This window comes from Meles meles, chromosome 17, assembly GCF_922984935.1.
Source record: "Meles meles chromosome 17, mMelMel3.1 paternal haplotype, whole genome shotgun sequence".
Lineage (NCBI taxonomy): Eukaryota > Metazoa > Chordata > Mammalia > Carnivora > Mustelidae > Meles > Meles meles.
The window spans coordinates 34,225,132-34,240,002 of record NC_060082.1 but is presented as its reverse complement, the minus strand read 5'-3'; the positions used below and the strand labels follow the sequence as shown (position 1 = coordinate 34,240,002).

General features: G+C 40.3%; 1 protein-coding gene across 1 annotated transcript in view; it reads right to left on the bottom strand.

Moving 5' to 3' along the window:
• CR1 (complement C3b/C4b receptor 1 (Knops blood group)) overlaps positions 1-14,871 on the bottom strand; it is a 188,008-nt gene continuing 173,137 nt past the window's right edge. The window contains 6 exon segments of the mRNA XM_045983377.1: positions 1-848; positions 4,652-4,753; positions 6,240-6,315; positions 7,299-7,319; positions 11,721-11,927; positions 14,094-14,270. Of these exon segments, the coding sequence (XP_045839333.1) occupies positions 836-848; positions 4,652-4,753; positions 6,240-6,315; positions 7,299-7,319; positions 11,721-11,927; positions 14,094-14,270 (596 nt within the window). The 3' untranslated portion in view covers positions 1-835.

Genomic DNA, 14,871 nt, shown 5'->3' with positions numbered 1-14,871 from the left:
TTGCTTTACAATAAGATTATCCTTTTATTTAAGTTAGTATGCTTTATACATACAGTACAAATTGCTTTTGAAATAGAGCTTAGGAAATACCAGATCTCATTGTTTAAGATGTTTCTCTTGAAAACCTCTTCCCCGGATTCATGTAATGCCTTTTTAAAAAATATTTTATTCATATAAACAGAACTATACTCACTTCAGCAGCACATACAATACAAAGAAGATACTTTTTTCCTAGTGAAAGTGAAAATGGATCTAGCTGTATTTTATTCTGTTCTAATAGATTTTTCTCTACAGAAGAAAAAGTGACTATTAAGAAAGATATGTGTGTAAAGAAGCAAACATGTATGAAGAAATGTTAGCAAAAAATCAAGATATTAACAGTAGTTATCACTGAATAGTATAATTGTGTGTGACTTATTTGTTTTTCATATCTTCCTCCTGGATTTTGATCGTCTCATTAATGAGCCCATTTCATAGTATGAACATTTGAAAGTGAGAGAGGGAAATCACAAACTTGTAAACAGAAATCCAAAGTGACGCCATCTTCCTTTACGTAACTGAGACTATTTATAAACCCTGAGTGCAGTCTTTTCCCCTTCCTAGCTGATGTGTGCATTCAGCAGGCGAGAGCAGGAGGACTGACAGCAATCCAGACTAAGAGGAGGGAGCTTTTACGGGCTCCTGGGAGCGTGTCAGCATCTTCTTGGGCACATGTCTGGTCTCTGCGAGGTCACTTCTGTCATTGTATGAGTCTCACTCCCATCTTACTCTGTGGATTTGGCTCCTTTCCAACAACATTGTGATTCAAGGTGTTCCCCAGCTCTGTGGCACTTTGTCAAGGAAGGGCACTGAAATAACAGGATATTTTTATTCAGGTGACAGCATGGGTGACAAGGGAACGGCCCACGAATTTGCTGCTTAAAATGGTGATACTAGCATTACACATAATTACGAGTTCAGAAGATGTGTTTCTGCCCTCCTTAGTGGTTGCTGTGTAGGGCCCAAGAAAATACCGCCAAAGTTGAGACACTGAGTAGATAAGAGAGAGATTAATGAAGAAGGTGACCTTTCCTCGTCGCCTTTTTTGCCAAAGGAAAAGTGTTCTCACAATTGAGCAACTAACTAGAAAGAGCCTCGTTCCAGAAACATAGAGGTCCCTCATAACACACAGAATATTTCTCTCTCTTCTGAGCCAGGCCATGGCAGGGAGAGTAAACAGGAGCTGGTAGTTTGGACGAGGCTCTGCCTCCAAGAGCATGTCCTCCCCCTACCGCAGTCACAACTTGCAGAAGATACCATGTAGTCCAAGAAGTCCAAACACTTCCCAGGCCATGCTTAAGGCAAGGATGACTGTCCTCCCACCAGGGGACAGATCCCTGCAGAGGCCCAGCTGCTCACCTGACACTCCTTATTATTACTGCTACCCGATGCCTCAGTGTTCTCTCTCCACCTCACAAGATTGCCCAACATCATTTGTTACCTGCGTCATCTTTGAACATTCTCATGTCCTTTAGCGTGCAGCTATGTCTTAGGAATCTGCCTCTTTACCCGTATCACCCTCTCGGCCCTTGCACCTGGCTTGGACGCAGGGTGCAGATTCTGACTCATCCTTCTCTACCGTATCTTGCCACAGATGATCAGCCCTGCTCCTGGAGAACATTATGGCCAAAATCCCAATCTTAGAAAGGAGATTGGAGACAAATTCATTAAGGACTTCCTACCATTTAATTCAAAGTTGATTAGCAGTCAATGTACACAATTTTACGTGTACCTTGATATAAAAGAATGTTCCAGAAAAAGTTGAGGATACATGAAAAGTTTGATCAATTTATCTTCAACAATTTACCATACACTTCTCATTTGCTTAAGTCCTAACTTAGATATGGGGGAAATTTAAATGGGAATCCTTACTCTAAGCTAGTTTAGCATGGCAAAGAAAATGTATACATACAATATTGGCACATTACGTGAGTGATCAGTGTTTGAGGACTGAGCATGTCAATGAGCACAGTAGTGCTAACAATGATAAATGAAATTTTGAATACTGTGGATGAAGTTTACATACAGTTTGTAATGATAAAGGAATGGTTTTCATTTGGTGCAAACCAAACTAGGATTTAATATACAGTTAATAAAATCCCAGTGTATAACCTTGTAAAGTATGTGAATAAGCTTACGATTATTAGCCATTGGATGGAGGTTTTTATAGGTAGTTTTTCTATTTATACTTTTCTGGTATTTTCTATTATTTTCCTAAGCACACATTACTATTAGAAGAAAATATCCTGAAAATGGTAGAGATAGTATGTGCTATGAGTTCCAAATACAGACATTATTTTGCACCAGAACTCTTGGAGAGAGCTTCTTGGATGAGTGAATTCTGAGCTGGGCTAATGCAAGTTTGATTGGGAGAAAAATGGTCAAGCGTTTAGGTAGGTATCCTGGCAGGACTGAGGAGAAATCAACTGAACTTTAATTAATTTAATTTAATTAAAGTTACTTTGTGTGTTTCTGTTTGGTGACAGGCAGCACAGTGGGCTGTGAAACACTTTCGTACAGCTTTTCCTTCAGAGTAAAGGACAAGGAATGCTTCAACCCAAGAGCATAAGGTAAAGCAGCATAATATTCTCTGTCTTATTTTATCTTAAAATCTCTTGCATTGTTTGACTTCTGTTCCCATACATATGTATTTGTGTTAACATAGTGCTCTTTTCCAATGCAACTACTGGAATAACATTAGAAAAAAATTACTCTCCTAGAAAGTTCTACCGTGTCCTGACTTCTGTATCTTGTGGATCTACCAGTTGGGTTTCCCCAGGTATATGCTAATGGCCTTTTGAGAAGAATCAGCTGGATGATCATTAAAGCTTCAAAAAGTTAATTAGCAATTTTGAATTTTTAAAAAGCAATGCGTATTTCATTTGCTTCCATAAACAGCCAGGAAAGACAAGCTATGCAACAAAAGCAAGCTGATTAAAAGCTAGATAGTAAACAAGGGATTCACACATTCTAATTAAGAGAAAGTTGACACTACCTTCTGTGTTTGTTTAGGAGATCTGAATTGCCTATATCATGATTAACTATAAAATGCCTCTCCCACCCCTTTACCTTTTTCTGTGGCCACTTCTGTCCTCTGTTGAATTTAAGATTTCTGACATGTTTGTTGTTAAAAAAATGACTGGTTTAGGGGCACCTGGGTGGCTCACTGGGTTAAGCCTCTGCCTTCGGCTCAGGTCATAATCCTAGGGTCCTGGAATTGAGCCCCACATGGGCTCTCTGCTCAGCGGGGAGCCTACTTCTGCCTCTCTATCTGCCTGCCTCTCTGCCAGCTTCTGCTGACTTGTGATTTCCTCTCTGTCAAATAAATAAATTAAAAAAAAAAATCTTTAAAAAAATGGCTGGTTTAAATTAATGCACACTGATATATGGGAAAGAGGACAGAACTGAAATTTATTTAAAATGTGATATTTTGCTTCTGTTTTCTAGAAAGGGGCCCAATCCCTTTAATGGGCTTTTGTGCTGGTGTTTCTAAAAGTGTCCTAAGAATCTGGATAGGAAGAAATTTTAGGATACTTGGGCATCGCCAGAGCAAGCAAGGACTGGGAAAATTGCTCTGTATGATAAAGAAAAGTGGAATTTTGAATTTACAAGAAAACCAAGAGTCAAAATAAGGAACCCTGAGAACACATTAAAGATTTTAACAAAACAGACAGGTGTCTAATGTGGGAGAGGCCTAGGAAAAGGGTGGCAAGGCAACCAAGGTTTACAAGGGGACCAAGCAGTGAGAAAATCCTAATCATATGATACAGTTCAGGGTCTGGTGCTTCTCTTCTTAAGGACCAGATAGTAAATATTTTGGCTCTGGGTGCCACCCAGTCTTGCCCTCTGTGGCTTCTACTCAACTCCTCAGCTGCAGAGGGAAAAGTAGCTATAAGTAGGCCAACAGTGGGTGAGGCTGTGTTCCAGTAAGCCCTTATTTACAAAAAACAGTTACTTTTAGGTTCCATGATTTCTAATATTCAGTTCTACACTGTGTGTCCCTTTGGGTTGTAGCATAATCTCCCTTTTCACCCCAATCCTTCAGCAAACAGCTCAACATTTACTACACAACACCTGTGAGGCCAAGCTGGGGCTCTCAGTTCCTGGAATGCAGGCATGAGGTGTGGTGACAAGCCTGTGGGGGCGGGGGAGGGGCACAGAAGGGAGAGAGCAGTCCTAGGAGGCCAGGTGAGGCAGAGAATTGAGTCAGAGAGGGGAAGCAGGAAAGGCAAAGTCTCCACAGGATCCTGAGGTGACCCTGTGCACTTGAAGGGAGTGGGGCGACCCGGAGGCAAACCCATGTGGCAAATGCTTGGGTTCCACAAGAAAAAACAAAAGCTCCCCTCTCAAAGGTTCAGGGCACCCCTGCACAAAAATACAGGAATACTCTGTGAAAACAGTGCCTGTGCACAGCGCAGATGGCAGTCCTCACCCAACTGCTGGAAACAGCCAGAATCCAACACAACAGCAACCAAGGCATTTCCACTTTCTGAAGTACCTTCTGACCCCCGGCCCCAGGGAGTCAACTAGACCAGCAACCTATGCAGATCCTGTTCTCATTTCTCAGTACTTGAGCTTTCCAAGACATGAGTTCAGGATTTACGTGAGGTACCTGCTGTCTTCCTGATTGGTTTGCAGAGTCTGAGGCTTTACGCTGTTGTCTTCTGGAGGATGTAAACGGATCATCTCCTTAGGTTTCCCATCTGTATTCTTGCTAATGGGCAGAAGAGGAAAAATAGGAAAATAGCTTAATTATATACACTTCAGTCTTGGAAGAAATTCGGCAGTGGTCTTCACTTTGAAATTTAGGGCAGAATTTGCCCAAGTTTCTGAAATCTTTGTGAGATCTGTAAAAGGAAAACATAACCAAATCCCACCTCTCAAGACTAAGTCAAAACTCAAATAAGGGGGAAAAGCTATGAAAACCACCCGTACATTGTGTCAGAAGACTCTGAATTCTTACAGACAAGTGTCCATGCCTAAAGCAACACTTCCTTCCAAAGTAGTTCTGACTGGCAAATAACCCTTTACCGCCTGATTGTGACACTGAAGCCTCACAAGGTCAGGGGCCCTGCACAGTGGGTCTGACTCCAAGCTTCCTCTCCTGCTTTAGTGAAGGTCGAAGTTCTGTGTTCTGTCCAATTAACGCCCACGGTTTGGAGAGCAGCAGTCCTTGTCAAGAGGCATAGGAAGACTGACAGTATTTCCAAGGATTTAATGCTTTGAGATGCCAGTAACGATCACGTGTGAAGAACGATAGCTCACATTTTCGGACCTTCATCCTAAGCGAGGCACTGTGTTAAGTGAGCTTGGAACTACTGGCCCTATTTTACAGACAAGGAAAATGAAGTTCAGAGAAGGGAAGTGTCTCGCTGCGGGTTTCATAGCCAGGAGGTGGGAGTGAACACAGCTCTCACTGCTCACAAATCTTGTCATCTCTCGTGGTGTGCTGCTCTGCCTCTTCAAGGGCTAATGAGCACTTCCGTGTACAGAAATCCAATGAGACATGATGCAGTACTGCTACCTTTAGGTTTCGAGTATGTGTTGGTATTAGGGATTTCAGGGTGGAAGCACAGAGTTAAGTCACTTGGCCACTTGCCAGTACTTCATGACTCAGTTACTCTTTACCCTTTCTTAGAAATTACAAGGAGGGCATCCCTTGAGACAAAGAGCAAGAGTGAATCAGGAGCCAAAGTTTTCAGAGGGTGAGGAAGGGCAAACTTGCATGAGGAAGAGCACAGGGTTGTACCAGCAAGTGTTCCAGAGCAGCTCCAAGGCACAATGATTAAGTGGTTATCTGAGGAATGGCCTAGAAGAGGTCTTAGATGATAGGTGGTACATGGAGTGAGAGAAAATACAACCTTAGTGTATGCTGAATGAATGGCTATCCAATTGAATGATGGTGGTTATGAGATAACAGAAAATATGTATTGTTTTCTTCTCTCAGTACCTGGCACAGATCTCTGAGACGCTTATATAATTTTAAGTATCACTTGAAAAAAATGTTATTATCTTATATATTTCTTTTAGTGCAAATACTTCTCTATAATGTACATCAAGGGTTTTCTTTATAATTATGAATTATTACATCTGTTTATGTAGTTTTTTTTTTTTTGAGGTTTTCTTTCATTTCTCTTTGGCTTTCAAGAGGAGGCAGATACAGTCGTAGACATTTTCTAGGACAATATGGCTATGCTTACCTTTTTTTGCGCTTTACAATTATCCAATAAGAGCCAATGACAGATGAAAGAAAGAAGATCACGCCAAAGAAAATACCTAGGCAGTAAACAGGGTCATTGAATGCACAGAAAATATAACCCATACGTTTTAAACTCTAAACATCTAGTCCCACTCGAGGTTGCCAGTGAGTTCTTTAAATGCACGTATAAATTCTACTTTTAAGAAACACCTCACAGTGGGGCACCTGGGTGGCTCAGAGTGTTAAGCCTCTTCCTTCAGCTCCGGTCATGGTCTCAGGGTCCTGGGATCAAGCCCCACATCAGGCTCTCTGCTCAGCAGGGAGCCTGCTCCCCGCCCCGAGCCCAGTTCCTGCCTGCCTCTGCCTACTTTTGATCTCTGTCTGTCAAATAAATAAATAAAATCTAAAAAGCAAAACAACAACAAAAATGAAACACCTATACAGGTTTACCTTTAGGAGTTTCCCACTGCTCCTGGTTTAATCTAGCGCATTAGTCTTACTACCGCAGGGTCACTGATAAGGGGTGAGCAGGGCAGCCTGTAACCTTTAGTCCACAGCAGCCTTTCAGCAGCTGGGCGACAACAGCCCTGGAGCTCCTGCCGCCGGAGCCCAAGGGCCCTGCCCTCCGCCTTGCATAAGGCCCAGGGACGAGCTGTCCTTTGCCACAGAGTCTGCCACCAAACCACTCCTCTTAAATGGGCTTAGGAAGTTGATCTTTGTGGCTTCCAGTTGGTGGGAGTGGGCGTGATACCATCCTGAGGAAACTTCCTGGGTTATAAACCCAAGAGGAAGTAGGGCTCTCCAGCTACAAACACGAAGCATGATTATTCAGTTGCAACAATTTAAAGCCAGTATCGAACCTCCCGTCAAGGACACTCACTCTGTATGCCTGTGAGGAAACCAGTCTTGCCCACTGTGGCCTGAATTTCGACTCACTGTCCTTCTAACCGAAATTGTAATGTAGGAGACACAGATCTCTCCTTTTAGGTTTCACTCCTGTAAGTGCATACTTACTGTTCAGGGTGCTAGAGCTCCTCAGCCAGCCCTTCACAAAACTTACCGACTGTGAGAGCGCTTGTGCCTGAGGGGAAGACAAAAGCAGGACAGCGTCAGTCTGGCCCACAGCATGACCGACAGGATATCAGTCACTGACGATTCATCCTGATTTTTTCAGCACACAGTCTGATGTTCTTCTAGTATAAAAAGCCATTGGTTTCCCTCATACAACTTCATTTTATCTTGTGCACTGAGCAAAGTGTGTTTTTTTTTTCTTTTTAACTTAAAATTTTATCATAAAACAATTACAGAAGAGAGTTTATAAAACAGTATAAATGAAAAATATCACACAGAATTGTATTATCCTGAAAAATCCTTTACTAGGTAAAACTGTCCTAAAATCGTGGTGTACATTTTTCTAGCTTCCTAGGCTGACTTTGTCTGCCTAACTGATTTTTTTCTACATTCAGCTCCAGAAAGCTGTTTCTGGAAGCTTATGATTTCAGGATGCCTCTAGTAGGTCTTCAGGGACTAGAGAGCCTTAAATCAATCTTAAAGTTCTAGAGCTTCTGTCTCTTTCAGGCTGTGGGCTCTAAAAAGAATCAGTAGAATGACAGTTGATATTGCAAGTTGGGGCACCTCAGTGGTTCAGTCAGTCAAGCATCTTCCTTTGATTCAAATCATGATCTCCCAGGGTCCCAGGACTGAGCCTGGTATAGGGCTCCCTGCTCATTGGGGAGTCTGCTTCTCCCTTTGCCCCTCCCACTGCTCATGCTTCCCCACCACTCTCATATAAATAAAATCTTAAAAAAAAAAAAAAAAAGAAGAGGGTGCAAGTCCTTGGAGTCAGATTGGCTCATTTAAAAATCAGTTTTACTAATAAATAGCCATATATTTTCCATGGTCATTGATTTTTCTGATCTCATTTATCCTACCTGTGTATTAGAGATCACAGTACATCTAACTCATAAGGGCATTCCTTCCCTAAATATTTATTGAGAACATATGAGCTATTTAATTCTGGGTACTGGGAACACAAGTGAAATAGACAAAAATCTCTGCCCTCATGGAGCTTTTATATATCTATATATATGCTTAATTATAATCATTAACTTGCTCAAGAGCTCACAGAATTAAAAGAACAAATGTAAAGGACTCAGAGAAGCCTTTGTCATAAAGGAAGTACTAATAGATGGATGGATATTAGTTCTTGTTTACCGCTCATAATATATATATCTTTTCAGTCATCACAAATGTAATAGTATCCAAATAATACAGAAATATGTGAAGTAGAAATAAGAGTCCCTGTAATTTTTCTCCTGTACTGTTAAGAATTTGGCTTACAACTAGATGTCAATCAACAGATGAATGGATAAAGAAGATGTGAGATATATATGTATATGGAATATTATGCAGAAAAATAAAATCTTTCCATTTGTAATGACATGGATGGAACTAGAGGGTATTATGCTGAGTGAAATAAGTCAATCAGAGAAAGACAATTATCATATGATCCCCCCGATATAAGGAATTTGAGAGACAGGGTCGGGGGTCATGAGCGAAGGGAGGGAAAAATGAAACAAGATAAAACCAGAGAGGGAGACAAACCATAAAAGACTCTTTATCTCAGGAAACAAACTGGGGGTTGCTGGGGTGGAAGGGACCGAGTGGCTGGGTGATGGAAACTGGGGAGGGCATGTGCTATGGTGAACGCCATGAACTGTGAAAGACTAATGAATCACAGACCTGTACCCCTGAAACAAAAAAATACATTGTATGTTAATTAAAAAAAAAAAAAAGGATTTGGCTCGTAACTTATTTAGTGGACTTCTCTTCCTAGAACATCCGTGAAATGAAGTCTCAGGATGTAATAAGCCAACAATTCTGGGTATAATCAGTATTCATTGAGGAAGCATCAAGTGATTCCTTGTCTTTTTTTTTTTTTTTTTTTTTTTTAAATTTCTTCCTTGCCAGTGTTCTCTGGAGAGCAAACTTGCTTTGGCTGAGAACTACTGATTTTTAAAAAATATCCTGAAATGTTCTGGTACATTCCTTTCAGGAATATTTTCCTGTGATCGAAGTTTTTATGTATTTATAGCATCTTTCTCTCTAGCTAATACTCCAGCAGTGGAACGAAGTACTCAATATATGTCAGCTTGCACAATCATCACAACCACCACTTGTATGTGCGTGAGAACCTATTAACCCTTCATTATATTAGCACAGAGATCTCATCTGGCTAATGTCTTCAAATTTACTTTTCCAAGTATGTAAGTAAGAAGACAAATTTGTTGACATTTTATGATTTTCTCTATGCTATCAGAAAGCTCAAAACGTTGCCCTTCCTCTATCCGTTTCATAAATATTCTTATATTTTATTTTATGTTTTTTTTAATTTTTTAAAAGATTTTATTTATTTATTCGACAGAGAGAGATCACAAGTAGATAGAGAGGCAGGCAGAGAGAGAGAGAGAAGCAGGCTCCCTGCTCAGCAGAGAGCCCGATGTGGGACTCGATCCCAGGACCCTGAGATCATGACCTGAGCCGAAGGCAGTGGCTTAACCCACTGAGCCACCCAGGTACCCCAATATTCTTATATTTTACCTTAGCTTTTCCGTGTTCACTTTTTAAACTTCTCTTTATTCCATCTGGTATTTATTATAAGATAAAAAGAAAGGGTCAAAATTTCTTCAATGCGGGGCACTTGGGTGGCTCAGTGGGTTAAGCCTCTGCCTTTGGCTCAGGTCACCATCCCAGGGTCCTGGGATGGAGCTCTCTGTTTGGGCTCTCTGCTCAGTGGGGAGCCTGCTTCCTGCTCTCTCTCTGCATGCCTCACTGCCTCCTTGTGATCTCTGTCTATCAAATAAATAAAATCTTAAAAAAAAAAAAAACATTTCTTCAGTGGTACCTTATATAGCATTTGGTCATCTTTTTCTTTCCCATGGTTTGATGTCTGTTATTATGTTTTATCTGCAAGATACCTTTATTTTATTAATATCTGCTTTGTTCCATTTACTTATGAAAGTAAGTTTATTTTTTGTGCTGGCATAAAGTAATGCAGGTATTGTGGCTTAATATTTTCTTTTACTATCTGGTATGGTTACTCTTCCAATTATGTGAATTTTCTCTCTTGCAGACACATCTTCAGAATTCTCTAAAGGCATCTAGTCGGTTCAACAGTAAGATTTTTGCCAAAGAAATAAATATAATTTGACATTAAGGGAGTGTCAAATTTATAATTTGCAAATATTATGTGAGTCAGCTTAATTAACATGTTTAAGGGATTAACTATAAAAAATAGATCTTGAACAATCTTAGTATTCAATCATGTATTATAACAAAGAGTTATAAGAGTTGTGGAGGGCAGCTTCGCATTAATTTTGATTAAAGATGATTATACACTGTTAATTTTGTTCAATAGCATCTTGATGTGTACAAATTTAGGAGTTAGGGTTTTCTATCTTGTATCACTCTCTAGTTAGCAGAGGGGTACTCTTCTACTGAGCTCAATGATACATGATTTCTTTTTTTTTTTAATTAACTAATTAAGTTTTTAAAATTTGAATTAAATTTAGTTAGCATATAGTGTGTTCTTAGCTTCAGGGGTAGAGTTTAGGGATTCATCAGTTCTATACAACACCCAGTGATCATTACACCAGGTGTCTTCCTTAATGCCCATCACCCAGTTACCCATCCCCCCACCTGCCTCCCCTCCAGCAACCCTCAATTTGTTCCCTGTAGTTAAGAGTCTCTTATTGGCCTCCCTCTCCATTTTTTTTCCTCCCTCTCCATTTTTAACTTATTTTATTTTTCTTTCTCTTCTCCTCTGTTCATCTGTTTTGTTTTTCAATGAATAATGAAGATTTGGTACACACACACACACACACACACACACACAATGGATTATCACTCAGCTGTCAAAAGAATGAAATCTTGCCATTTGCCATGACGTGGATGGAAATTTAGGTATTATGCTAAAAGAAATAAGTCAGTCAAAGAAAAACAAATACCATATGATTTCACTCATATGTGCAATTTAAGATACATGACTTCTAAATCCGCTCTATCCTGCTGTACCAGCTTAAAATCCTGTATACCATCGAGGGAGACCAACCGTCTTGTCTCTGCACCTTGGAAAGTGCTCTCTCACTCAAGTTGAAATATTCTTGAAGGCCTGCACTACCACTAATGTACTCCTGTCTTTTAAGAACCCCAGCTATAAACAAATCATTACTTGTGCCATGCAATCAACAATAGAGTAACATAGACAAAAAAGGTTCAGAGGGGTTCCTGAGAAGAGATGGATGGGTTGAGCAGTGCGAGAAGAGCAAGGCTTGCCTTACTTTCATTGCAAGGGCTTTCTGGGAAGAATTAGGAGCTCCTGTCATACTCCTTAGCTCTTAGCAGGTGTTATAAACATCACACCACATTCAGTGACAGTATTGAGGAATGAACAAATAGTAACCATGACTAGGGAAGGACCTACATTTCTTGCAGCTCCATTTACTAGATATGCATATGGCCAGAGGAGGGTTCCATGTGTCATCTGCCTGGCATTGGCTCTGGGGACTGCCTTTCAGAGTATACCCATCCTCACACTCGAAAGTTATATTATCTCCATAGCGATACACTTTTCTCATCTCCAGCTCCTTCCGGATTCCATTCATAAACTCTGGGATGATACATTTTACCTCTGAAATTAGAAAAATCAGAAGGAAATTGACATTTTATTGTTAATTGTTAATTGAAACCGACATAGTGGAGAGATCTATGACCCCAAACTGCTTTGCCTTCAGCAAAGATGTCATGTTTTCAATCAGGAATTGTTGACACCCACTCAACATCTTAGGATTTTAAATTCCTGACTTTCATTTCTTGGGTAAAGTAAGAATATGGAATGTATTACACATCCACTTTTAGTTATTGATACCTCTGCAACGTGGAAAGATTGGGAGTTATGATCATCATGTTCTAACCCTGGATCCACTTTGGTCACCCCATAAGGAAACAGGAATATCACATTAAATCTCCCTAGGTATACCGCACATACTTGTATTTTGCTTCTTGATTAAATGCATGTTTCTGGCTCATTTCTATGCATACAACAAAGAAGCTAGTAAATCATGATTCTAAATTCAAAACATCATTTTTCTACTTTATTTTATCTCATTTGGCTTATTCTTTGTTTTGCTTTCTTTTTCTGTCCAGCTATCGATACCTTCTTCAGCTTCAAGCAAAGCCTGCTTTTTAGTTGTAATTATTCAAACATGAGGCTAAATTATTCTTTTCTGTATAGGAACCAACAAGATAAAGTGGCAATTCCCAAAGTATGGTCTGTGGTCTTCCTACTTCAGAATATGCTGATGGGTTTGTTAAAAGTAGACCAAACTCCAGTTCAAAATGTCAGGATCAGAGTTCTTAGGAATGATGCTTGAGATCCTAATCTTACAAGGTTCCTGGCTGATTTTGCTAATGCTAAAGACCTAGAATGACCGCTGTAAAGCATGTTCAAAGAGGGCAGTTATTAAGACAAAATGAATTTTACTTGAAAGCAGCTGCCAAGAGAATAGAATATTACCCTTTTATTTTCAGGAGAAGAACCTTCCTAGAGTCTTATTTTGAATACTTAATCCATGAAGTATTCCCTGACCCTCCCTACTTCTCCATGCAACTAAAGCAAGGAGGGGTAAGCGTTCCTATTTCTGCAGAGACACAGGGGCTCTGCAGTATATGCACTCCATTCTTGTAAATAAATACAGGAGGGCCATTTACACCTCTGTAGAGGACCTCATTTTCTTTCTCTAAAATCAGAGTGTGGCTAGCCAAGGACTTCTGAGACTTTTCAGTTGCGGAGCACCCTCTGACCCTATAACCACCATGGCAGCCATAGGACTAACTGCTCCTTTGCATTTGAAACACAGGCATGTCTGAAATCCCTCCTACCTCATCTCTGCCCTTAGTTTTCTAAAAAGAAAAGAAGAGAGGCAAAAAGCAAATTGCTAACTTATTGCTGTGCAAAGTCAAAAGAACCACATTTGAAAGGAGACAGAATGTAGTGCAGTGTTTAAAAGCATGGGTTAGGTAGTGGCCCAGCACAAGCACCAGCACCCCTGAGCTGCGTACCATGGACCAGTTACTGGGTCTCTCAATTTCCTCTTCTGTAGAATAGCAAGAATAATCCCACCTCATCAGACTCCTTTAGAGATTAACACAAATAATTTTTATTAAAGACCTCAGTACCATGCTTAGTCACAGAATATTTTTAATTCCAAATTTTGTAGTTTTTAAGAATATTAACAACAAAAGATTTTAAGTCTATGCAAACACAGACAGGAATAAAGGCAGTAATTCCTGGCACTTGTTCTTGGGAAGAGATGAAATAAGCACTTCACCTTTGGTCTTGGAAGTTATAATAAGGGCCCATATTCAGTAATTCCAGGAATTAATTGCTCTCAACCTTGCTCCATGCTTCAATTTTCCTTACAAAAAAGGCGTGCTTCTAGCCTCTTATTTAAGCTATTGGTGAGGACCACTAGTGACTCTCTGAGATCCTTCAGAGCTAAGATATATTATTAGTTAAAAGCCCACAAATCATTTTAAATTGGTGTTTGATGTCTACCGTATTACTGGAAATTCCATCAGTTCATTCTACCACTTTGGTAGAACTGAGTATCCTTGGGTAGTCTCCTTCCCATCTCCCCCCACCCCCCGCTTTTCTCCCCCTTCTGTTGACACTCATTTCACAATCTTCTTCAGAAAGATCTCTCAGTCTTTTTTTTTTTTTTTTTTAAGATCTCTCAGTCTTATCAGCCCCATGCATCCATTTTCCATTAAAAAACCCAACAGGAATAATAAATACCTTTGCAAAAATGATCAAATTGGCTCCAGGTTCCCTGGTATGTGCAGAATATGAAGGCTCTTCCCACCAACAAGTAGCCTGGGTCACAAGTGTAGTTGACAGTCATTCCAGGAAGATATGGAGATGCAGGTCTTTCAAGGTAATACCCATTGTGGATCTTGGGCAGATGGGGGCATGCTAAGAACAAGATCCCCCCCAAAACACAAGAAAAGACATTCATGTAAACAAAGAAGTATGAATATGCCAACATATCTAATAGCATGTTTGACTCTTAGAGACATAGGAAGAACCCAAAGCAGGCACTACTTATTTCCCAATCAGTGGGAAAACGGATTCTTTAAATGTAGAACTTCAGCCTTTAAACAGGACCACCTGTATTCTCTTCCTGCAAACTGCATCAGATGGGAGTACCGCCAGGGTCTACACAGACCACTTCAGTGCTACCTGTCCTCCCTGGTGCACAGAGCTGTTTCAAGGACAAGGACAGCCACGAGTGAGCCCTGGATTGTACAGATATTGCCATTTAATGCCAAATTAATATGTAAAAGGAAGGAGCTGCCAAGAGCACAACCTTGAACTCCACTTCTCTAGGACGTCTTGAGTGCCTGTTGCTAAACATGAGACGAAGGGTCAACAAAATGCAGTCACAGGCTGAGCAGAACACTTAGAAGGAACAAAAGCAATACAAATGCCTGCCTTGGAGTTTCTTTAGTTATTTCCATCGCATCAAATCTAAAGTAAAATACAGCCATCAACATGTGCTTTTTGCTCAGCACAC